The sequence below is a fragment of the Pinus tabuliformis genome, chromosome 4_2, assembly GCF_031772625.1.
Source record: "Pinus tabuliformis cultivar Carrire ecotype Pingquan chromosome 4_2, CPIR1, whole genome shotgun sequence".
Lineage (NCBI taxonomy): Eukaryota > Viridiplantae > Streptophyta > Pinopsida > Pinales > Pinaceae > Pinus > Pinus tabuliformis.
This window is the reverse complement of record NC_142304.1, coordinates 352,792,295-352,818,041: the sequence shown is the minus strand read 5'-3', so window position 1 is coordinate 352,818,041 and position 25,747 is coordinate 352,792,295. Positions and strand designations below refer to the sequence as shown.

The window sequence follows — 25,747 nt, the reverse complement described above, 5'->3', positions numbered from 1 at the left end:
GGGAGAATGGCCCGATATAGGACAATTATCCCTCCTATGTCTAGTATGTTGACCCAAATGAGGAATAATGGTCCTAGAGGATCATGTTCATTTAGTGTCGAGCCTTGGATTATGTAGCTAGAGTTTGGACTTTCGTGATTCAACATGTGTCATTGACTTGAATGATGGTGAACCAAGACTAGTCGGGATGCCATGTGCTAGGTACCAACCCAAATTATGGTGACTAGTTGTATGTTAAATGATATCCCATGTGTCTGAAGTACTAACCCAAATTAAGGCAAGCACACAACGTTGGCCTAAATTACTGACCCGGATGATGGTGATTATTTGATGCAGTTGATTTACCATGTGTTTGAACTGACCCGAATTATGGTGAGGATATACCATAGGTCTGAAGTGCTAACACAAATTATGGTAAATGGTTGATGCTATTGAATTACCATGTATCACAATTGTGACCCGATTATGGTGATTGTTTGTTATAACCTTTTCTTAGATAAATTTGTTCACAAGTGGAACATTTGTCTAGTCATTATAAATACCTCCCTAGCTAAGAGGGAGTGTTGAATTTTTGTAGCTATGGTCGACCTTCATAATTTATATTTTATCCCTTGTAATGTATAAAGAATTTCTAAGACACGTTCTTCATATCATTTTGATTATTTAGCCCTTGAAAGAATTATTGTAAGACATGTTCTTCATGTCGGATTTAAAAGAGAAAATTTGAAATTTTGAAATTTGAATTTTTGGCTCCAAACTTGTCAAGTCGTCCCTCCCTCAAGTCAAGTCATCCTAGTGAAGAGACACACCCATTTTGGATAGGCAGATCACTATATAAAGGCATTCGACCTCCTCCATAAAGACAACATTTGACCTCACACAAAAACATAGTTTATGGGCATCTGAGCGAAGTATAATAAGGACGAAAGGAAAGACAAAGATCACATTTCTCTTTCTCTCTAAGTCACATCTCTCTCGCCTAGTTCATACAAGTGTCTCTAGGCATTTTTTGGGCAACAATTTTTGGATAGGGTGAAATTGTGGGTAGTTTTTGGGTAGGGAAAAATTCCAGGTAGTTTGTGGGCAACAGTTTCTTGGCAGGCCAAAATTATAGAAGGCTGAGTTCCCTGGGCATATTCTGGAGGCCGAAATTCGGCCTAGGTAAAATCATATCAGAGTGAGTTACCGTGTAGATTAGGAGGCTTGATTTGAGGGTTGTTGACTAGATTTGACCATAAGCATTATTGGTATGTTTGACCTCATAGTTGACTAGCTGCATTAGATGTATCTCTTGTTGAACTAGAGAATTTCCCTGAGGAAAAGGTTGTTGGGTTTTTCCCCAAGTGAGTTTTCCTAGGGTAAATCTTGTGTTCTCTTTGTGTATTGTGATATCTACTATCTTTATGGTTTTATGGTTGAATTTCTGAAGTGTAATTACTTAATGATAAACTAGAATTGTTAAAAGAAGATCTATATCATTTGAAGTAATTATCAGTATTTCATAAATTAGTGTTTGTCTATATTACATTTGAAAAATAAACAATAGGCACCTCCCTCTGAGAATTGAACCTAGAATAGTGATAAAAAAACGCCTACAAATTTACTATTAAATCACAACTTAACATTCTTATAGTGTTAGATTGTTACTACAAGTTCAATCATCTAACGAAGGATATAAACATATGTTATTATACTATTGGGTATTAATAATTTAATTGTAAATTATAAATTATAATTATATCTATACACATGTTCCACAGTATGAAGATTTTCACACTTGGAGATCATGTTGTTGAATAATTCTTTTGGAATCAACTGTGTTGATTGCAGGAAACATCCAATGTTTTAGATGAACCCTCCACCTATTAACAGGGACACAAAGAGTTTAAGAGAGTAAAGAGTATAGGACCAAAATAAATCGAATTATTGATTAATGGTAAATTGAAGAATTCAGTACGATTAAGAATATTTGACCTAAACTAGCTTAGATCCATCTTAACTCTCGATCTACCAAGCATAGAGAGGGATCAAATCCCTTGAAGTGCAAACATATTTTAGAGTGAAAAGAGATTTGATCTCTCTCGACACTTGGTAGACCTAGACTTAGATGGATCTAGGCTAGTTTAATTATTAATAATTATAATTATTTAATTTATTTTATTTTTATTTTTATGTAATTTGACCCAATCAAAAAAATTTAATTAATAATAATGATTATTAATTTTATTTTTTTAATTGTATTTTATTTTTATTTTTGTTGTTATGTAATTTGACAGTGTCAAATGTTTACATAACATCAAATAACATAACATAACCTTACAACATCTCTTCCATACTTGGCTGGAGGGTGCAATTAATATTAAAATTATAATAGTTTTTGACAAATATTAAGAATGTCCATGGTAATGAATCTCCATGGTTAAAAATCTTGTTATATGTTTTTTTAAATGTATATATATTTAAATCATATATTAACTTTTTAAATAATTAGTGGTAATAATAATAATAAAGTTTCAATTTAGTTAATTTTTATGATTTTTAATCTTAGCAATGTGAGATGTATCATGAATTAAGTGCCTTGATGCTTATCATGGATAGCCATTAACTTTATATGGTCGTTATACTTACAATTCTAATATTGACACCATAATAAAATTATTACTTTGATATTATAAATTATTATTATCTTTCTCATTTTTTCTTTTAAATTCCATTAGCCTAACTAATTAGTTAAGAATATTAATTTACTAACAATATTAATAATATTAATATTAATAAAACAAATTACATATATATATAAACTCCAATATTATTAATTTCATTCTCTTTTTTTTAATTTGTTACACTCTCTATTGTTCTAATCCTTTTCATTCATCCTAACTTTTACATACTCTTTTATGATAATTTTAATATTAATTTAAGTCAAATCTTATTAGTTGTAATGAAATTCTTCAAATTGTCATGAAAGTTTTGTGTCCTTAATAATGAGTGGAATGTCTCAAAAAAGTGGGACATAGTTGTTCTCCAAAATTTTATCCAACAACATATACACATTAAGAAAAGTCTTTCTATAGAAATCACATTAAGAAAAGTCTTTCTCTTATGTGATTTCTATAGAAAGACTTGGACTTTTCTTAATTCATAAGCGTACAGATGTTGATACCATTGTTAATTTTATTTATAAATTAAATCATCTTATACGATTATTAAGAAAGAGAACATATGATTAAGAATTAAGTAGTGTTTTAAATATTTTAAAATAATGAATAATTATTAATTATTTTTATTTTTAACACATGAATTTTTTTCTATGTGGTTTACGGAGATCATGACTCCTATGTCTAAGGAATCTTTGTACCATGCTGATCCACTCAAAAGGATCACTTTGATCACCAATTAAACTGCCATAGGATGATTATTATGAACTAATTTTTAAAAATAAAATGTAATTTACTAGTCATTTACTTTATACAAGTGTACTACTTACAATTCTAATATTGACATTACCATAAGATTATTACTTTGATATATAAATTATTATCTTTCTTTTTTTCTTTTGAATTCCATTAGTGTAACTAATTAGTTGATATTAATTTATTAATTTATTAACAATGTTAATTATATCAATAATCTAAATAGTAATAACAGAAATTAATAATATTAATAATATCAATAATGTATATATCAACATTAACCAATATTACTATATATTATTAATCTCATTTTCTTTTATTAATTTGGTATACGATCTTTGTCCTCATTTTTTTAGGTTTAAGGCAAATCCTATCTTTTGGATATTTGTATTTAATAATTTTAATATGAATTTAGGTAAAATACTTTTAGTTGTAATGAAATTTTTCCATTTATATTAACAGATCATTCTATATTGTCATGAAATTTTATGTCTCTCATAATGAGTGAAGCCTCCACCCTTAAAGTGGGACATAATTGTTCCCAAAAAAAAATTGTTGAACAAAATATACACATGTTGATATCATTATTCATTTATAAATAAGATTATTAAGAAAAAAAACATATAATTAAGAATTAAGTAATATTTTTAAATAATTATTAATTATTTTTATTTTTATTTTTATTTGTAAGTATATTTTTTTCTATGTAGTTTTATAGAACCTCCAAATAAATCACTGTTATGTCCACGAAAATACATTCCACGAAAATTTGTATTACATCGATCACTTCTTATCAGCGTAACCAATAAATCTAACCCCAAAAATAATTAACATAGGTATATTATTATAAATTATTTTTAAAAATATAATGTAATTTATATATTATTATTAAAATTTATACAAAATTAAATAAAGGAGAAAAAACTTAATAATGTAATTTATATATTATTATTAAAACTTGTACACAATTAAATGAAAGAGGGTTCCATGAAAAACGAATATCTCGTGGTATTGTGTTACCATGTGATAGATTTGAGCGAACAGCTTACTTTAGGCTCATTATTAAAATCTATGATAATTGAATAAGAAAGGAAAGAGATTGTAAGGAAACTTTAGTGAAAAGACACTGTTCAATAACGTAATATGATCTGAGACGTTACTGACTAGATATTGTTTAACAATGTGAGGCATGTCATATTTATACGAATAATTCTCGAGATTCGTTGAAAATCTGGGCATTCAAATCTTTTCAATACATTGTCTTGTATCACCAAACCACTCAAAATTGTATCCCTTCAACATTAAATAGAGACAGGCGTGAAAAGTCAGTCTGCTAACTAGAAATATAGAAACCTGAAATTATTTAATGGATAAGAAACTTAAAAGTGAAATGACTTTATTGGTTGGAAACTAAGCTAGAGCAAATCAAGGTTAAGTTAGAATATGATAAGATTACAGAAAATTATACAAAATTGTAGAAAAACTATTTTTTAAAAATTATAGAATTAAAATAAAATTTAAGATTTTTTTGATATATATTAAATATTTCTCTAAAATACTGGAGAGTTACATGTAAATTAGGATAAATGAGTTTGTTTAAATTTTATAAAATTAAATATTAAAAATATAAAAATATTAGATTTTAAATTTTTGTGATAGATATTATAAGTAATAATGTTTTTCGAATTAATTATATTATTAGGATTTGGTGATATGTAGAACCAATTAATGTGGTTTATTCTCAAGATAAAAGTAAATCATATTAGCTGGTTCTAAAGTGGATCAAATCCTAATGATGTGATTAATCCAAGTTACATTATTATTTACAATATAAAAATAGAATATATATATTAGTAAATATATATATTATTAATATATACATTATTAAATTTAGAAACATCATGTACGAACTTATTAACTAAGTTAAATTATCCATGCTTATCCGACCATTAAAAACACTTTTAGAATGTCCCAAAATAGAAGTTTGTAAAGATAGCCATCGCTGATAAACTTGCTCAGGAGTGAGAAATAGGTCTCCAACTTGGCATGGTTGCAGGTTGTACTGGATAAATATGAGTTAATGGGTGCGCTTGAGATGATGTCATGTTGGTGTAGAACCTTTTGAAATACTCTTCCCAACTTTGCAGACATCCCAACTAACTGATCCCCACTTGCGCAATAGATGTGAAATTCTGAACCTGTATTGACAACTCCTACTCCAAACTGATTGTAGTGACCAACCAATCATCTCATCCAACCTTATAGCACCTAACATACTTCCAATCTACCAAAATCTCCACATTTTCATCAAAATATGACATTATGTCACTACATAACAAGCCCTTAGTCATACAGATTTAGCCTTCGGCAAAAAGAAATAGAGCATATAACTTCAAAAACTTTCAAAAATGGTAACATGAACAGGACCTCCTTATGCCACCTCAATTTTTGGGCAACCAAAATGCCAAGGCTACCTCCTCCTCTTTTTGCTAGATAATGGTTTGGCTTCCTTAGATTGATTTGTAATTATGTCCTACTTGCTAGATGAATGTTCGGCTTGCTTGGATGACTACTTGGTCTTCTGGAGTTGTTTTCTAGTTCTAGCCAACTTTTGTTTCATCAATCTTATCCTTCTTCTCATGATCAAGTTCCTTGCGTAGTAGCTTTTTATCTGTCTATGTAAAGATAGAGTCCATTTCAAAACTACCTTGGCTTTATCAATTGTGTCAAGAGCTTATAATACTTCAATATAGAATTCCTCTTTGTACCTTTCATTCCTTTCTAGTGCCTCATCAACCTGATATTGGAAGTCCTCAATTTGCTCAAACAATTTTTGATACTCTTTTCATTCATCAAACTTTGGTTTTTCTATTGTTGGAAGGATCTCTTTCATTTGTTCTTCCCTCTCAGTTGTTGACCTTGTCTTGGGTCTTCTTGTCTATTCTGCCACATGGAAGCCTTCCACATCAATCACTTGCTTGCCTTTGTCTTGGGTTGTAGGTTTAGAAGGCTTCTTGGATGATTCACCTTCACTATATGTGGTTGCCGCTATTGCTTTGTGTCTAAGCTCCCTATTTTCTTTTTGCAAATAAGCCACCATGACATGAGCTTTCTCAAGGTTGTCTCGCAGCTCTATGATTTTCATATCCTTTTTTTCCATGGGAGCCTCTTGGTTGTCTTCTCCAAATTCTTAACCACCTTCCTCTAATTCCTCTAGTGTATCATCATATGGCTCAATTGTCTTCTTAGAGGTTGGTTCCTCAATCGTCTTCTTCATAGTTTACCTGGTTCTTAGTTTGTGGAGAAAATGTGTTTCTTCTTCGTCATCTTGTGGCGCCCTACTTTTCCCTTTGTTTGTTGTTCTCTTATCCTTCAATGACTTCTCTGTCTTTTCAACTTCAAGCCTACTGACAGATTCTTCAACTGTAGGTGTTTCTTCATTTGTGCCTACTGAGGGAAGGCCTTCTTGACTTTTGGAGCTATCTGAATGGGCCAGCAAACCTGAGGTTGACAAGAAAGCCTCCCAATAACTCTTCCTCTTCTCTAATTCATTCAAGACCAACAATTTAATTAGTGAAAAGTCGAACAAACTAGGCAAATGTTTCTCTCCCTTGGACTAAACATTTTCTGCCATTTTTCCATGGGGAAAAATGAAGAGGTAATAAGGCAAGTTAAGGCTCCTTTTTCCAATGAAATGCATGAGCAACCTGATATGGTATTGGTATACTCTGCTGAAATGACCTTCACAAGTGAAATATCTTTGTATTACTTTCAGGAGTTTACTATGGTGGTTCAATAGATAACTTCTTGGAAATTTCATCTCATATTTACCTTTGTACTGAGGTTTCACAAAGTTTTTGTAGTGTGATGCATCAAGTTCCATGCCTTTAAACCAAATTTCACCTAGTAATGGTATCCCTGTGGCTTGGGAGATGGTTTCCTCTAAAACTATAAACTCCAAATCCTCAATCTTCACGTGGTTGCCTTTGAGGCTAAGGGAAAATATAATGGCCAATTGAAAGTGATAACCATGAGTTTGAATTTTTTCACATAAAACTATACAACTTATTTGTTCAAATGTTGCTTGAACAGTTGGGTCAACATTGATCATCTCCAAACTTCTAGGTTCAAATCAGACTACTTCTCCTCCCTTGGTTTTCCTTCTGTTCCTAGGGTTTTCCATCTAGTTATGTAGATTGTTGAACACCTTTTCAAATCCAATTATGTGTAAAACACAAACGTCTATGGACAAAGGATTAAGCGACAACGTGATGCTCATGGATTAGGTGATAGCACGATGAACCAAGTAAGTGAGTGACAACACAATGGAATGTGGCAATTTAGGCAGTTGACAATGGTTTCAATGAGGTGAAAATGACTTTGGGTTTTGGGAAAAACAACCCCAACAACCTTATATTAAAGAAATACATGTTAGAACAATGATTAAGTAAAATACGTGCCAACAAAATGAAAAACCATAGGTGAAAGTCTATGCCCAATTTCCACTAGTGTAAATTGAGTCTCAGGTTAAATTTGTGATCGAACATGCTACAAAAACCCTCGGAGCTGTGAAATGGGTAGTTCAGGCAATGACAAACTTTGAGCAACAATCATGGAGAAAATATAAACACAATTGGTCTTAACAATACCCAATCCAAATTTTTTTAACAAAAAAAACCGTTGGGGAGGGTTTCTCTTATTTCAGACACCATGAAAAAATGAGGAATTGAGTGAATGACTTACACAGACCCCCATGAATACCCTCAACCTTTTGCGCAACAGTTGGGTAGCATGGAAGTTTGAGTAGCAATTGCACAGTGACCTCCTTTCAACTGAGTTTCCAAACACTAACTTTCAACCCTTTGCAAGCTTTCAAAAATTTCTCAAAGCACGTCCTGCAATAGAGTAGGAATGAGCGCAATTTTAAAAAAAATGAAATTAATTCCTCCATATGGTGAGTTTCATGTCATGAAGGTGAATTATTGAGTGGAGGATGATTGGATTGACATGAAGATATCTTCCAATGATGATCAATGATGAGAAGTAAAGACCACTAAATAGACCCATAGCAATTCTAATTAACTGAATCTAACTAACATGACTTTGACTAATGATGGATGAACCTCATGAAATAACCCCTTGAACCCTCAATGATTCCTTTTCCCTCCATGATTACACATTTGAAATTATGACCTTATAACCCTCACATGGATTTAGACTTTAGACTTTACAAAATTCAAGTTTAGGTTCAAATAGCCCTTTATGACATAAACATTTTCAATTGGTATGACAACCTATGACACACACAAATCGTTTCATATAGAAACTTTTATACTATGACACCTTGTGATTCATAGAATAGAATTTACAAACAGGCCTCAAAAGTGGAATAGTAAGATAAACAAACAATATGATTCCTAAACTAGAGGACCCTAACAGTACGAATCTAATTTTTTAAATTTATTAAAAGTAATGGACCATTTTGCTAAATAAAATTTTGTTGGACACCTAATTTTCTATGGGTTGGTGTGGAATGTGAACAGCCACCAAAGTCTAAGAGACGTTGGAAGATGAATCCAATAGTCATGTACAATGTATTATAAATGTATATCATGTCAATAATATATGTAATTCAATGTTCTATCATTTATCACTGTTTACATTCCATGTGAGTTTAACATGGTATTAGAGTGGGTGAATTCTTGCCTGCTCAAGTGTGAGCCACTATGTGTGTGGCCTTGCGCGTCAATATGGCCTCTGCTCATCAGAATTCCTGCCATACATTATCTTCTTGTTTTGTGGTCTTGCATGTACTAAGCACTCTTCTATTATGCTCATTACCTTTTTGATCTGACCATTTCTTCACAGATCCCTGGTTCATTTGCAGATCTGCCTTACTCAATAACTCCCCAATATTACCATTTTTATCCTCTCAACTCCCCACTATTATCATTTTTATCCTCTCGCTCAAGCCTGTCCCTGCAAAACAATAAAATCTGTGTGCCATCACTTACTCAATGATTTCACTCTGGGTTGCAACTATTGCTAACATTTTTGTGATATCATAGTTGTGGGTGTGGATTGTTACATCCTCTCCATTCTCATCGCACTTTTTGAGCACATAATCAATCTTGAGCTTCTCGCTACCGGTGTCAAGGAATAACCTATAGCTATCATACCCGGTGTGGAGACTGTGCAGCAAGCCATACCATTTTCGATTGGCCTCCCGTAGTGATTACCTACCACACACTTCATCCACCATTATGCCACTGAAATTAATAACTTTCAAGGATGGACTGCCTTCGAAGAGAAACACTGCCAACAATGCTTCCAGCTTGAAGCTCTGCCAAGGACCCTGCAGTTGGGCAAATAAATACATCTCGAACATCTACACGAGGAATATTGCATCCCTCCTATACACCTACGCAGCCCCTTGCCGTTCGACACATTACCACCGGGCTTTGACTGTGCTCCTCACATTCCCTCGAATCCTGGTCACTCTGGTCCCTCGATTGTGCTCCCACGACACCCTCGCAATCGGCATCTCTCCACCCATTGCGGTTGCACTATCATACAATAAAGCTTGGACACCCCCGACTCCTACGCACAGTGGCACTGGTTCTGTAACGCCCTCGCGACTTGGGCAAGTGCGCGACGGGCAAAACGCCTTCACACGACGAGTTGGCGGGCGACCCGGGTGGGTGACCCGTGCACGATGGGCGGGCGACCCGTGGGCGACCCGTGCACGACGGGTGGGCGACTCGGGCGGGCGACCCGTGCACGGTGAACCGGTAAACAGTTTGGCGAGCTGCGGTTGGGCAGTCACCCGGCGACTGAGGACGAGCTGCGGACGAGCTGCGGTGGCCTGGTACGCGGGTGCGACCACCCGACCGGGAGAACAGACTTGGCAGTTGAGGCTTGGGCACGGTGGACCGGCGAGCCGAAACGCTGGGCGAAAGGGCGACCCGAGGGCGACCCGCGCCCGATGGGCGGGCGACCCGTGGGCGGCCCGCGCCCGATGGGCGGACAACCGGATGACGGACATAACGACAGAGTTGTGTGGACGCGGGTTGGTTCGATGAGGGCGCGACACGGTTGAGCAGCGAAGGCGTGTGCGAAGGGAGGGCGACCCGGGCGGGCGCCCCTCCATACGGCGGACGAACAAGTGCGATATCAACCGGGCGATGTGCGACAAGGAACGGCAGTGCGACGACTACCGGACAACATGCGACGTTAGTACGAGTTGACTGCAACGTTTTGGAGCATACTCTACACTTAACGAAATATGCAATGGAGTGATGCGAGCTTTATATTGGGTGTAGGGAGGCCTTGCCCTTGGGCAAGGGCCGACCTACCAAATAATAAAGTAGGGGCTCCAACGCATGGATTATGGGGGTCGGCCCAAGAGCTGACACCCCTTCACCAAATGATGAGAAGCCTATATATGCAAGGCACAGAAGGCTCATTTGGCATCCAGGCAACTCGCTCTTCTCTCCATAGACAAGCAAAGGGTAAAAGGATGCAGAGCGAAGTGCGCACATCTCATGCGCATGAGATAAGTGCGCAGTTTTACCGAGGAGCAGTTTGTGGACGAGAGCACACTGTATAATACGGTTTTATGTGTAGGCCGAGTTGGTGGAGTTCTTGTGGCTCGGGTGAGCACGCTCCAACCAAAGGAGGACAACACATGTATGTAAAGGCGGTCTTGCCTATATTGTAAAAATTCTAAGTGTTGGCCGTGGACTCTTGCCCGGCACACTTGTATGTATTGTTGAAAAGGTTTCATAATATAATATTTTGGGCGGACTCGTTCGGGAGTTGCCCCTCCCTATATGATTATGTGCAATTGTTATGTTTATGGTTGAATTGCATATTGGTTATGAATGTGTATGAAGTTTTATGCATTGTACTTAATTAAGAAAGACAGAATTAAGTATGTTTATGTGAAAGGCGTAGTCCATATGTACAAGTATTAACGAAAAGAAAGTACACGGTGGTGCCGCACCCCGCCGGGCACGGGAAAAAAAATTGCCGTAGGCTTGGGGGCGTGACAGGTGGTATCAGAGCAGGGTTGCTCGTGAAGACTTGAACAGGTTCTTACAGATGAATGGTTGAGACTAGATCGCAGAAGAAGATGGCAGCTAACTCTCAAGCTGGGTCTAGCCATACAATGAAGGACACCGTGAAGGATACTACTCTTGGGTTCATGGAAAAAGTGATTGAACGGATGGAGACTTTAGAGACTTCTTGGAACCAAGATGTGGACTCTCTTACTAAGGAGCGAGAAGCCATCTCAAAGGTCAGGGAAGAACTTGAAGAACTCCGAACACAGCATGATGAGCTCAAGGCACAATGTGAGTACAATGATCTTATGTGTACTCGGTTGGAAGAAAGGGTCGGAGAGGTTGAAAAATCAAGGGATCAAGGTCTTGCTGAGATCGTGAACTTGAAAGGAACTCTTGACAAGGTAAATAAAGCTCTTGATGATGCCAAAGATGAGATTGCGGTATTGAAGAGGGTCGTGAGACACAACTCAGGTGGAGGAGTGCCTCATGTGAAGGTCAAAGAACCGGAATCTTATGATGGTACCAGGAATGCAGCAACACTTGGCAACTTTCTATGGGATATGGAGCAGTACTTGGAACGGTTGAGTCTACCCGATGGAGAGACACAAGTCAAGGTAGCTGCTCAATTCCTAACAAAAGATGCTAAGATGTGGTGGCGAAGGAGGGTGGATCAGATTATCAATGGTAATGCTGATGACATCACTTCGTGGAGTGACATGAAAAAGGCTTTGCAGACTCATTTCAGTCCCCAGGACGAAACATGGGAAGCAAGGACGAAGATTAAGTACATCAAACAAACTGGAAGCTTACAAGCATATCAGCGAGAGTTTTCAAGTGCAGCTCTGGAACTTCCTGACATGGCGGAAAGGGACAAGGTGTTCAACTTCATTATTGGGTTGAAGCCTTGGGCACGCAATGAAGTGAAGAGGCAGAAGATCAGAACACTTGAGGAGGCTTTTGCTGCAGTTGACAGGTTGGTGGATCACTACGATGAGACTTCTAATGAGAAAAGGAAGTCCGATAAGCCAAAAGAAAAGAAGAAGGATGATGATTCGAAATCAGATGATGGTCCAAAGGCAAAGAAACCTTTGAAGTGTTTCTTATGTGCAGGACCACATGTGGTGAAGAATTGCCCCTCCAAACCAAAGGTGGCTGCTGCTGCACAATCCGATGATGAGCATGATGAGAATGCTGCGGTAGGGATGATGCAGGTACTAGGAGCTTCTGCTACTACGGAGGCACCTTCTAGGAGGGACCCAGAAAGGAACAGGTTGGAGTATGTTCAGATGAAGGCCGGAGGTGCTGATGTACTCACTATGGTGGATAGTGGTGCTTCACACAACTTCATGAGTGAAGATACTGCAAGGAGACTTGGGCTGAAATTTGTACCAGTGAAGGCACAAATGAAGACGGTGAATTCTCCTCCTACGAACATTCTTGGTATAGCTGAAAAGGTGGACACTACTCTTGGTGCATGGACCGGAAAAGTGGACTTCACTATAGTAAGGATTGATGACTATGAGGCCGTATTGGGGATGGAGTTCATGAAGCAATATGAGGCCATGGTCGTACCACATTTGAAGAAACTCTTCATTTATGATGGAAGGGAAGATGTACCCATTGGTGTTCCAACCATTGGTGTGACAAAACCTGATCATAAGTTAGGAGGAATGCAGATGGAGGACAAGGTGAAGGTGGACAAGCGGTTGTCTACGGTGGAGACAAAGCTTGTGGAGCAGTCATTGGTCATTAGATCACTCTCAGATAGCATCTTGGACTTGTCAAGAAGGCTAGAGTTGGTGGAGGATGATGATGACATCGATGAGGTATATGTAAGGCCGAATATCCAGAAGGAAGATCGGGAGGCATATCTACAAATGATGGAGGTTGAGGATCTAAACAGATGGATCGAGCTTATTAGTGAGAGAGAGCCACCTGGCTCTTCTCCCTCCACATCTTCTTAGATGACATAGAAGATGGGGCTCATTGTTAAGCTGCACATGGCAGTGAGCCCTAAAACATGGTTGAGGAGGTATGGTGATCATAACATGCTGCAGAAAGATGGGGTTTCCATGGACCTGGGCATGGAATCGTGGAGATGAGTGTTGGCACATAACTAGGATGTGTAACACTTGTCGGTATACATGGACAGTTGGCACATGGAGATGTCTTGGTGGAAAGCCACTAAGATGGTATGTTGTCGGGACGACAACGTCTTCGGGTGGAGGAGAGTGTAACGCCCTCGCGACTTGGGCAAGTGCGCGACGGGCAAAACGCCTTCACACGACGAGTTGGCGGGCGACCCGGGTGGGCGACCCGTGCACGATGGGCGGGCGACCCGTGCACGACGGGCGGGCGACCCGTGCACGGTGAACCGGTAAACAGTTTGGCGAGCTGCGGTTGGGCAGTCACCCGACGACTGAGGACGAGCTGCAGACAAGCTGCGGTGACCTGGTACGCGGGTGCGACCACCCGACCGGGAGAACAGACTTGGCAGTTGAGGCTTGGGCACGGTGGACCGGCGAGCCGAAACGCTGGGCGAAAGGGTGACCCGCGCCCGATGGGCGGGCGACCCATGGGCGGCCCGCGCTCGATGGGCGGACAACCGGATGACGGACATGACGACAGAGTTGTGTGGACGCGGATTGGTTCGATGAGGGCGTGACACGGTTGAGCAGGGAATGCGTGTGTGAAGGGAGGGCGACCCGGGCGGGCACCCCTCCATACGGCGGACGAACAAGTGCGATATCAACCGGGCGATGTGCGACAAGGAACGGTAGTGCGACGACTACCGAACAGCATGCGACGTTAGTACGAGTTGGCTGCGACGTTTTGGAGCATACTCTACACTTAACGAAATATGCGATGGAGTGCTGCGAGCTTTATATTTGGCGTAGGGAGGCCTTGCCCTTGGGCAAGGGCCGACCTACCAAATAATAAAGTAGGGGCTCCAACGCATGGATTATGGGGGGTCGGCCCAAGAGCTGACACCCCTTCACCAAATGATGAGAAGCCTATACATGCAAGGCGCAGAAGGCTCATTTGGCATCCAGGCAACTCGCTCTTCTCTCCATAGACAAGCAAAGGGTAAAAGGACGCAGAGCGAAGTGCGCACATCTCATGCGCATGAGATAAGTGCGCAGTTTTACTGAGGAGCAGTTTGTGGATGAGAGCACATGGTATAATACGGTTTTATGTGTAGGCCGAGTTGGTGGAGTTCTTGTGGCTCGGGTGAGCACGCTCCAACCAAAGGAGGACAACACATGTATGTAAAGGCGGTCTTGCCTATATTGTAAAAATTCTAAGTGTTGGTCGTGGACTCTTGCCCGGCACACTTGTATGTATTGTTGAAAAGGTTTCATAATATAATATTTTGGGCGGACTCGTTCGGGAGTTGCCCCTCCCTATATGATTATGTGCAATTGTTATATTTATGGTTGAATTGCACATTGATTATGAGAATGAAGTTTTATGCATTGTACTTAATTAAGAAGACGGAATTAAGTATGTTTATGTGAAAGGCGTAGTCCATATGTACAAGTATTAACGAAAAGAAAGTACACGGTGGTGCCGCACCCTGCCGGGCACGGGAAAAAAAATTTCCGTAGGCTTGGGGGCGTGACAGGTTCCCTCACATACAATTAATACCGACTCCCAATTCAATACAACTCTCCATCCAGTTTGGCTCCGAACCACCATAAAACACTCCGCTTCCTGCCCATATATTACATACCGCTGTCTACCTAACCATATTATGTTGCGCAACGTTCAGTTCACGCCACTCTGGTTTCACTGCAATACCACTCGCGGTATCATGATACGCTCCAACCGCACTGATAATACCGACTTGAAACCTATTGTAGGGATTATTTTTGTCAGAATTGAAGGCGTTTCTGGACAACCACTTGAGTTCGGCAAACCTAATTCATGGTACGAGAGGAGCAAGCGGGAGAACATTAATTCAATGGCGTAGCATTGGAATTTTTCTGAAAGACTACTGAGTTGAGGCATTACGAACCGTGAGTTAAACTCCATCAAAGGTCATTGTTGTTCGGTGCGTCCGTTTGAAGACTCCTATCCGATATGCGTTAAAAGGTTTGAATTGTGCTTTCAATATTTTTTGAAAGGTTGTGGCATATAATTTGCGTTGAAAACCGTGTTTGGTGAGTTTGAATTGTTTTGTATGGTGTATCTTAGTGACATATATTATACGTCGAACGTTGAGCCATATATGATATGTTGAATGCATTGATATAGAGTTGGAATGTAAGTACGTTGGAGTTGAAATAATTTGTTCATGAGTATGTGTGTTAACTTATTCTTTGGAGGCCCACATTTGGTTTTTTATCATATTGGATTTTATCATGTGGGTTGGTGAGTGTATGGTGTAACTTGCCCTTGTATTATACAAGCCACACCCTATTTTCTATTGGAGAGTGCGTTGATGTTTTATGAGGGTCAAGAACCATTCCTTTCCTATGTTGTTTTAATAGGTCTTACTTCATAAGTGTGATGGCTCATATATTCCTATATGCATGGTGAGTGTGTTGAATAGTTAAAATAAAAAAGAGTCATTTATGGTGAAGGTGGGTTATATAGTATGTGATAAGATATAATATGAGATGTGGCATTGGCAATTGATATATGTTATGTGGTGTATTATATGCCATAGGGAAGTATATTGAAGATTTTTTTTGGAAGACAAAGTTATATTTTAATCAGTGATTTTGCAGTAACATTATTGTAAAATGGATTGAATTGTTGATATATTAGAATTATTAAATATTCTAATACAATCTATTATTGATAACACCACCAAAATCAACAAAACCTCTCTCCTTGACATTCGAATATGTCAGCAAAATGCATAAGACAAGACAGAGTTTTTGCATCTTGAATCTCAACTCCAGCGAGAAGAGCTACATAGAATAGACATCATTTTGAACATGTTTATGTTCATAACATTGAAACAGACTCCCATAAACAACAAGTCAATAATGTTATAGTTGATTCAGATCCAGTGCCCAATGAAGTAACATAGGTACATGTAGATGCATAAATTCAGCCTGCACTTCCCAAGTCAGTCATCAGACCTTGGGAAGAGATTGTCCATAACAAGCATAGAACATGTCTTGGATATGACAAGGAGGTTTTCTTTCATATTCCACACTATTCCAAGCCCATTCATTTTCAAAGTGTTGGGTTTCTTCATGGTGGTTCACCTTCAGCTCTTCCAAATTCTGCACCTCTTCCACAATAGCCACAACGGATTTTTAATGCCAACGCTGTGAATGAGTTAGCCATATGAAAGATCATTGTTTTGATATTCATCTGTGCAAGCATTGTGGTCAGCGTACTCATTCTTCACACAAATGCTTAAAAAAAACCTCCTACAAGATCAAAAATTCATCTTGGATGGATCGCTTCTTGGCAATGGGCTTCAACATCCAAGAAGATATTTCGCTCATACAACATGATTTGTTCTTGAGTATTGAAAAGTCTTGCAGTTGAGTTTTCACCATCTTCTCACCTTGTATTTGACGGGGGAAATGTTGGTCATATACAAGCTTCAAAGCCACATCAAGTGAGCCTGAGCCACAACCTGTCATACCATATTCAGAATTGTAGCCAGAGATAAAGATTCCCCTGAGCATGCCTTTGGTTGATGGTCAACCTTAAACCATCACAGGTTGAGACCTCCCTTTTCAGGTTGAGGTTCTCCCTTTTTATGTGGGGTGAGGCCTCCCTTTCAAGGTTGAAGGTTTCCCTCTTCAAAACATGAGGAGCACTTCCTCTAGCAGAAGACCTTAGCTTCATGCCATATTTAGAAAAGTTTCGGGAACTGCACTAAGCATTCCAATGTTGGTGGTCATCCTTAAACCACCCCCTTATACTAACATTTCAAAGACCACATTCAGCCTAGTGCTGCCATGCATTTTTCCACATTTTGTATTACAACTCTCTTCTTGGACTCATACATACCCCTTTGAATTAAGGGGGGGAATGTTGGACACATAATCCTCTATGAATTGGTGTGGAATTTGAATAGCCACCAAAGTCCAAGAGGCGTTGGAAGATGAATCCAACAGTCATGTACAATGTACTATAAATGTATATCATGTCAATAATATATGTAATTCAATGTTCTATCATTTATGATTGTTTACATTCCATGTGAGTTTAACAAATTTGCTTATATATAAATGAATGTTATAAATAATATTGAGGAACTTATTAGAATTGGAATAATCTTGACATGGAGGAACATAATAGAATTGGAATAATATCAAATCCCTAGGAAATTGGTGGGTGGGTAGCCACGTGGCACAAATCTAATTTTTTAAATTTATTAAAATTAATGGACCATTTTGCTAAATAAATTTTGCTTATATATAAATGAATGTTATGGTAATAATGAGGAACTTATTAGAATTAGAATAATCTCAACATGCAGGAACTTATTAGAATTAGAATAATCTCAAATCCCTAGGATATTGGTGGGTGGGAGCCACCGAAAGAAACTAATTTTTTAAATTTATTGAAAGTAACGGATCATTTTTCCAAATAAAATTTGCTTATATATAAATGAATGTTATAAATAATAATGAGGAACTTATTAGAATTGGAATAATCTCAAATCCTAGGAAATTGGTGGTGGAGCTACGTGACACAGATATAATTTTTTATATTTATTAAAAGTAATGGACCATTTTGCTAAATAAAATTTGCTTATATATAAATGAATGTTATAAATAATAATGAGGAACTTATTAGAATTGGAATAATCTCAAATCCCTAAGAAATTGGTGGGTGGGGAGCCACATGGCACGGATTTTGTTTTTTTAATTTATTAAAAGTAATGGACCATTTTGGTCAATAAAATTTTTACGCCGTAAGGCATTCCCTTTGAAATCAACTCCCCTCTTGCCTTATGTGTCTTGTTATGATCCCTTTGATTTGATGTTAGACGATTAAAATATTTGCCACCATTAGATTAGAATTCTCGTTATAACTGAAACTATATCTATCTTGAAACTATACCTATCTTACCTCTTCAGTAGGTTTTCTGAAACACTGCTCTTCCGTAGGTTTTCTGAAACATTGTTCTAGGATCCATGTCTGCTCTAAAATGTCACATGGGAGTGGACTTGTATCGTCCATGATCTTGCTTGAATCTGCTAGCCACTGTGCAGGCCTTGGCCCTGTGGAGTGTATTGTATCAGACGAAAAATATTTAACTTTTGTATTGTGCTTGATTCTGGTGATGGTGTCACACACACTGTCCCAATTTATGAGGGATACGCTTTGCCTCATGTCATACTCAGACTGGACCTTGCTGGGCGTGATCTGACGGATGCATTGATGAAGATTCTTACATTCTTACAGAACGGTGGGTACACCTTCACCACCACCGCAGAGCGCGAGATTGTCCAAGATATGAAGGAGAAATTAGCCTATGTATCTCTAGATTTTGAACAGGAGATGGAGACTGCAAAATCTAGCTCTTCATTAGAAAAGAGCTATGAGCTTCGTGATGGCCAGGTAATCACCATCCGTGCTGAACGGTTCAGATGTGCAGAAGTGTTGTTCCAGCCATCTCAGATACCGCTCTCCCAAAAGCTTTTGAGGGTGAAAAACCCTTCTGAGACTAAGCTCCTCTACTTCCTATTGAAAAGTGTGCAACAAGAAATGCTTGTTGAGAATGCAACAAAATGATGGAGCTTAGTGGAAAGGAGTCGCCTTCACTAAGTGGGCCCACAGGCAAATTATGGCGCAAATTCTATTTTTGGATCACAGCAAGAGTGATCAGAGTATATTTTTAGACTGCCAGTCAAAAAAAAATAAAAAAATCAAATATTATTGTCTCATAATAATATTTAGACTATAAACTTTATCTTATCCTCTTGGAGCACTTCAGTTTGAGCTACAGATGTGGCACATGCAGCTATCAGAAGGAAATACGTTTTCTTTATGAGTCAATTTAGCTATTGCATGCAGGACATCAGTTAGAACTCGTGTGGTTGAGTTCTGTGGAGTTGGATGAGCAGTTAATGGAGTTGTGTTCAGTTTGACTTAGTTGAACTAGTTGTATTTAGTCTAACTGATCAATAGACTAAGTGATGAGTTGTGTGAATTAGTTATTAATTAATTCACTAATTATTAACTCATAATGCAACTGAAGAATACATCAGTTAACTCAGTGCATGCACAGTTTAGCAGGGACAGGTGTTAGAGGTTGAGATTGCTATCAGTTGTGCATGAGATTGTGCACATGCATGGGATTGAGTTATGCCAATGATCTCTGCGTAGTGTGGGCCAATACCAAGTGAAATATAGCTTGTTCTCACGTGATTTACAATGTGGGTGATTTTCACAAGGTAAATAGGAGTTTGGATTAGCCATTCTCATTCATTCTCTTGCAGGATTGTGCAGTGGAGGCAGGCAAAGCAGCGGGGGAGATTTGGAGATCAGATCTGAGCTGTATTGTGTGTAACAGGTGGAGATAGTGTTGGATACTTGTGAGGAGTACTGTACTATGTAATGTTACATGTTCTCAATCATTAACATACAGATAGTGTGGGGTTTTCAGCTGTAAGCTTTCCACGGGTTACATACTGTGTTAATGTGTGCATGCGATTGATGTTTCATTGTTTTTTATGCTAGATTGATGATCAACGTAGAGGAGGTTATGTATTATGCATGTATTCCGCAATAGTGTATAGTCGGGATAATCTCTGTTGAATATGTGTTTATTATTCAAAATTTCTACATGGTATCAGAGTTGTTGATCATCAGATCTACTATTCAGGAAGTGATTACATTTTATTTCTTCAAGCAGAGTCTGTAATCAGGCCAGGTATCCTCTGGATTCATCCTTATTTTGGAAGGTGAGATATCCGGTGAATGCCCATACAGTCGATCTCTGTACAAGAAATACTTTGTTCTCACAAATTTTAGATCAGAAGCAGTTGAGTTTTGAGCTAGTGGAATGGCGCTCAAGGATAAACTCATAAACATCTAAGTGTGAGAATGGAGACAGTATGCCCTAGTATCTCACGAAATTCACCCAATGTCGGGATGAGTTGGGAAGTGTGGGGGTAACTGTCGATGATGAGGACTTGGTGAGCTTGGCTCTCCTTGGTCTTCCGAAGAGTTGGCATTCCTATCAGGACTCTGTCAATGGTCGGGAGAAATTGCAAGGATGGGAGAGACTTTGGTCGGATCTTGTGCAAGAGGAGATCAGACGGAGCACCAGAGACAGTTCTTCATCCATGCATGATGAGGAGAACTGTGCCTTAGCGAGTAAGGTGAAGAAGGGGAAGGTGAAGGGTTCTCTTTCCGAATCCAGTTCTTCCAATGATGGGAAGAAGGTTGACAAGTCGAAGGTGAGATGCTTTCGTTGTCATGAGTTGGGCCATTATGCTACTAATTGCCCAAAGAAGAAGTCCAAGAAGGGATCCGAGGAAGGATCTGAAGGTGAGGCAGCCTCACTTGCTTCACAGTTTGAGTTGGAATTCACACTCTTCGCATGCATGGTTTCATCCATGGTGGGAAGTGGTTGGTTTCTTGACAGTGGAGCTTCTTTCCACATGACCGGTGACAAAAGTTTGTTCAGTACTTTGGAGGAGAAAGATCTCCAGATACTCATAGGGATGGGTAATGATGAGAAGTATAGTGTCTCAGGTGTAGGCACGATTATTTTTCAGAGGGAGCATGGAGCTCGCCTTACCTTGACCGATGTCAAGTATGTACCAGGGCTGAAGAGAAACTTGGTGTCGATCGCGATGCTGGAAGACAAAGGCTATGATGTAGTCTTCAGTAAGGGAAAGGTTTTCCTTAGACACATCATCACTAGACAGGTGAAGCAGATTGGTTCACGGGTCAAGAACCTGTATTCTCTTGAGGTTCAAGATGCATGAAAAGCCTTGAGCAGCGAGGCAACTGATGGAGACTTGGTGGTTGAGAGGGAGCGTATATTACATCTCAACATGCAGAGCCCGAAGAAGTCTCAGACAATTGTGGAGGAGCCACGATTGGTGCAACAACTTCAAGAGGTTGTGGAGCAACCAAAACAAGGGAAGCTGAGAGGAGATCGAGTAGAGACATCTACTCATGCAGAGACCTCCAGTAGGGGGAAACTTCGAGCCAGGTGGGCTGAGGGATCACATGCAGCCATACCTCCAGGTAGGAGGTGGGGCGATATAGAGTGATCGTTCCAAGGAGGAGGGGCAGGATCCTTGAGGTACCCAACCTCTTGGATGAGACCTTGCTAGGGAGCCTCGATGTGGAGTAGCAAGAACTGACTGATTGGGTAGAGACAAATGCAAATGGAGCGGCAGAGAGAGGGACAATGTAGGGAATCCCAGGACAGCGCATAGCATGCAGGCTGCAGCAATGCGAGAGGCACAAGTGTTTTGCACAGTGCTAGGTGGCACAGAGAGGTGTGCAATGGTGCGAGATGCATGGAGATGTTGCAGTAGCGCATATGTCAGAGAGGGAGCACTTGTCAGCAGCAAGTAGAGCTTCAGCATCAGAATATATTCCTAGCCCAACAGAGTGGTCAGTTGGGAGTGTTTTTGTTCCAAGTGTTGTTGGAGCAAAGTGGACTTGGCAGATGTGTTGCATGCAGAACATTCCAGATTTTCAGGATTGGGTTTGAGAGGAAGCCTTTCTTGTTGAGAGGGAGTGTTGAAAAGTGTGCAACAAGAATTGCTTGTTGAGAATGCAACAAGATGATGGAGCTTAGTGGAAAGGAGTCGCCTTCACTAAGTGGGCCCGCAGGAAAATTATGGCGCAAAGTCTATTTTTGGATCACAGCAGGAGTGTTCAGAGTCTATTTTTAGACTGCCAATCAAATATAGAAAAGTCAAATATTATTGTCAAATAATAATATTTAGACTATAAACTTTATCTTATCCTCTTGGAGCACTTCAGTTTGAGCTACAGATGTGGCACATGCAGCTGTTAGAAGGAAATACGTTTTCTTTATGAGTCAGTTGAGCTATTGCATGCAGGACATCAGTTAAAACTCATGTGGTTGAGTTCTGTGGAGTTGGATGAGCAGTTAATGGAGTTGTGTTCAGTTTGACTTAGTTGAACTAGTTGTATTTAGTCTAACTGATCAATAGACTAAGTGATGAGTTGTGTGAATTAGTTATTAATTAATTCACTAATTATTAACTCATAATGCAACTGAAGAATACATCAGTTAACTCAGTGCATGTACAGTTCAACAGGGACAGGTGTTAGAGGTTGAGATTGCTATCAGTTGTGCATGAGATTGTGCACATGCATGGGATTGAGTTATGTCAATGATCTCTACGTAGTGTGGGCCAATACCAAGTGAAATATAGCTTGTGCTCACGTGATTTACAATGTGGGTGATTTTCACAAGGTAAATAGGAGTTTGGATCAACCATTCTCATTCATTCTCTTGTAGGATTGTGCAGTGGAGGCAGGCAAAGTAGCGGGGGAGATTTGGAGATCAAATCTGAGCTGTATTGTGTGTAACAGGTGGAGATAGTGCTGGATACTTGTGAGGAGTATTATACTATGTAATGTTACATGTTATCAATCATTAATATACAGATAGTGTGGGGTTTTTAGCTGTAAGTTTTCCCCAGGTTACATACTATGTTAATGTGTGCATGCGATTGATGTTTCATTATTTTTGATGCTGCTAAATTGATGATCAACTTAGAGGAGGTTATGTATTATGAATGTATTCTGCAATAGTGTATAATCGGGATAATCTCTGTTGAATATGTGTTTGTTATTCAAAATTTCTACACTTCCAAATGGGGCAAGCATTGATCCACTGCCATATAAATGCTCTGTAAGAGTTCTCAGTTAACCTAGGCTGTTTTTCTTTTTTACTATCAATTTTACAAATTCTTTCTTTAACCTTGTGTTTTCATGATGACCATAGGAGCGGCAACGTAGAGCCCTGTACCCTCTATGATTAAGGTAAGGTCATTCCTGATCAGTTTTTATCTCGTTGGCCCTTCATTAGGGTCTTCATTAAGAAGATATAATACAAGGCTCCCTGTACCAATTTGTATAATACTCTGCTTCTTCGCTTCTGCATATATCACAGAAAGAGTTTTGGAAGGCTGTTATTTCCTGTCAAATATGAAGGTATACTACTTTTTCTCTGTTCAAGCAAAATCAACTGCTTACAGTTCTGTGTGTCTTGAATTACTAAACCCACTGATTGATGATGATGGCCCATGTGTTTGATTTGCAGAAAATGGTGTTGAAAGTTACTATTTTTGCTCTGTTCAAGCAAAATCAACTGCTTAAGGTTATGTGTGTCTTGAATTTCTAAACCCACTGATTGATGATGATGGCCCATGTTTTTGATTTGCAGAAAATAGTGTTGAAAGTGACTATCGAGGACGAAAAATGTAAGAGAAGGGTTATGCAGACGGTTGCGGGAGTTGAAGGTAAAATTTATTCAATGGTTTTCAAATTTTTGTGGTTCGAATTTGTAGGTTGGAAGCTTGGATTTACCAGAGTCTTCATGTTTTTATTGTCTATTTTTCGAATATCTATCATGAGGACCAAAACACTTTTTCTATTCTGAAAATGAATCTCTTGCAAATTCTAAACACAGACAATCAAACATGAAAACAGTGGTAAATCCAAGCTTCCCACCTACAAAATTCGTAAAATTAACCAATCAAGGGTTTTGCTTACCATTAAATGGATTTGAGACCTAACAAACAATGAACGGATATTTGACTTCAGGGGTAGAGTCCATTGCAGTGGACATGAAGGAGAAGAAGATAACTGTTATGGGGGATGCAGATCCTGTGGATGTCACAATGAAACTAAGGAAATTCGGATACACAGAGCTGCTGAGCGTGGGTCCTGCAAAAGAAGAGAAAAAGGCAGAGGGCGAGAAGAAGGAAAGTGGGAAGGAGAAGAAGGAGGAGAAAAAGGAGGAGCCTCCAAGAATTGTGTATCTGAATTCAAGCAGTTATGGGCCTTACCCTCATGAAGTCGTTAAAGATGAGTTCAATTCCAATACATGCACTATCTATTGATCTCTGTTTTAGTATCTCTTCCCAGCCCTTCCCGAGCTCCAGAGAATCTATGTTTTTTTCTTCTTTGTGTACATAATATGGTATATGTGTTATTTCACAGGGCAGTTCAATTGGCCATTACCTTGTTTTGAAGTATGATGTAAATGGTGAGAGTTAAGATTCAATTAGTATTTATTCAAAAACTAAATATATGATGTATATCTATTCTTAAAAAAAAATCAAGTTTCTAAATTTGAAATGAAAAGGCTTCATTTAAAGCTTCTAGCCTTGGACAACAGAGGATTAAAACAGAAATTCTCGCAAGTTTATGTATTTCTTTGAAGTGAAAAGGCTTCATCTGAAGCTTCTGGCCTTTGACAACACGGAATTAGAAAAGAAATTCTAGCAAGTTTCTGTAACTTTTTATTTATTGACAATACATCTCTGTTACATATGTTACCCATTGAACAAATATGATCATTGAATTCATTGAATGAGTTCACTGTATCACAGGATCTACAGTGGTTACCATCTCAAAGAATTTGATTTGGTTATTCTTTTACATCAGTATATTTTGATATATATATTTCTGATTATGTTGAGTTCAGATGTACTCATGTTTCTTATTCGGAACATATGTACCGGTACATAATATAAATCAATGTTCTTTTCATTTGATTTTTTTTTTAATTTAAAAAAATGAATAAAATCTTTTAAATATTCAGTTCTTTGCGATTTTTAAAATATATATTTTCCTTTAACCATATTCCTTATAAGGTAATAGTAATCAATCATACTAAATGCTTAGGAATTTACAACAGGCAAAAACCATTCAAAGTGCTACTCAGAAAACACATTTCCATGAAGAAATGAAAAAAAAAGTGATTCTTTCTGAATCCATATTGAAAACGCCTTTCCCTAAAATGAAAAGAGCGACTTTCCATATAAACTCATGCATCATTTTTTTTCCTTTGGTATTGGATATGCGTTGAATAGTGTTATATTTCTCCTCCTTTGAGAATGGGTGATGCAAAAGAAATCCAACCCCTTGTATGTGACAATGGATCTGGAATGGTTAAGGTTGGTATTTATGTTTTTGTTTTTCTAATATTTATGTCTCATTCAGATCAGATTGGTCTATGGGAATGAAGGCTAGTTTTGTACGCTTTTTTATTATTCCATCCCTTTTCAACCATTAATTTTGGATCTCTTATGTCCATTTCCACAGATAATTGTGTTG

At 38.5% G+C, this 25,747-nt stretch overlaps 1 protein-coding gene across 1 annotated transcript; it reads left to right on the top strand.

Annotated features, from left to right (window-relative positions):
- The first annotated feature begins 24,084 nt into the window (after positions 1-24,084).
- On the top strand, positions 24,085-25,135 carry LOC149169370 (heavy metal-associated isoprenylated plant protein 12-like). The gene has a single exon (XM_089427076.1). The coding sequence runs from the start codon at positions 24,208-24,210 to the stop codon at positions 24,526-24,528; it is 321 nt and encodes a 106-aa protein (XP_089283202.1). The 5' UTR covers positions 24,085-24,207; the 3' UTR covers positions 24,529-25,135.
- Positions 25,136-25,747: the final 612 nt, after the last annotated feature.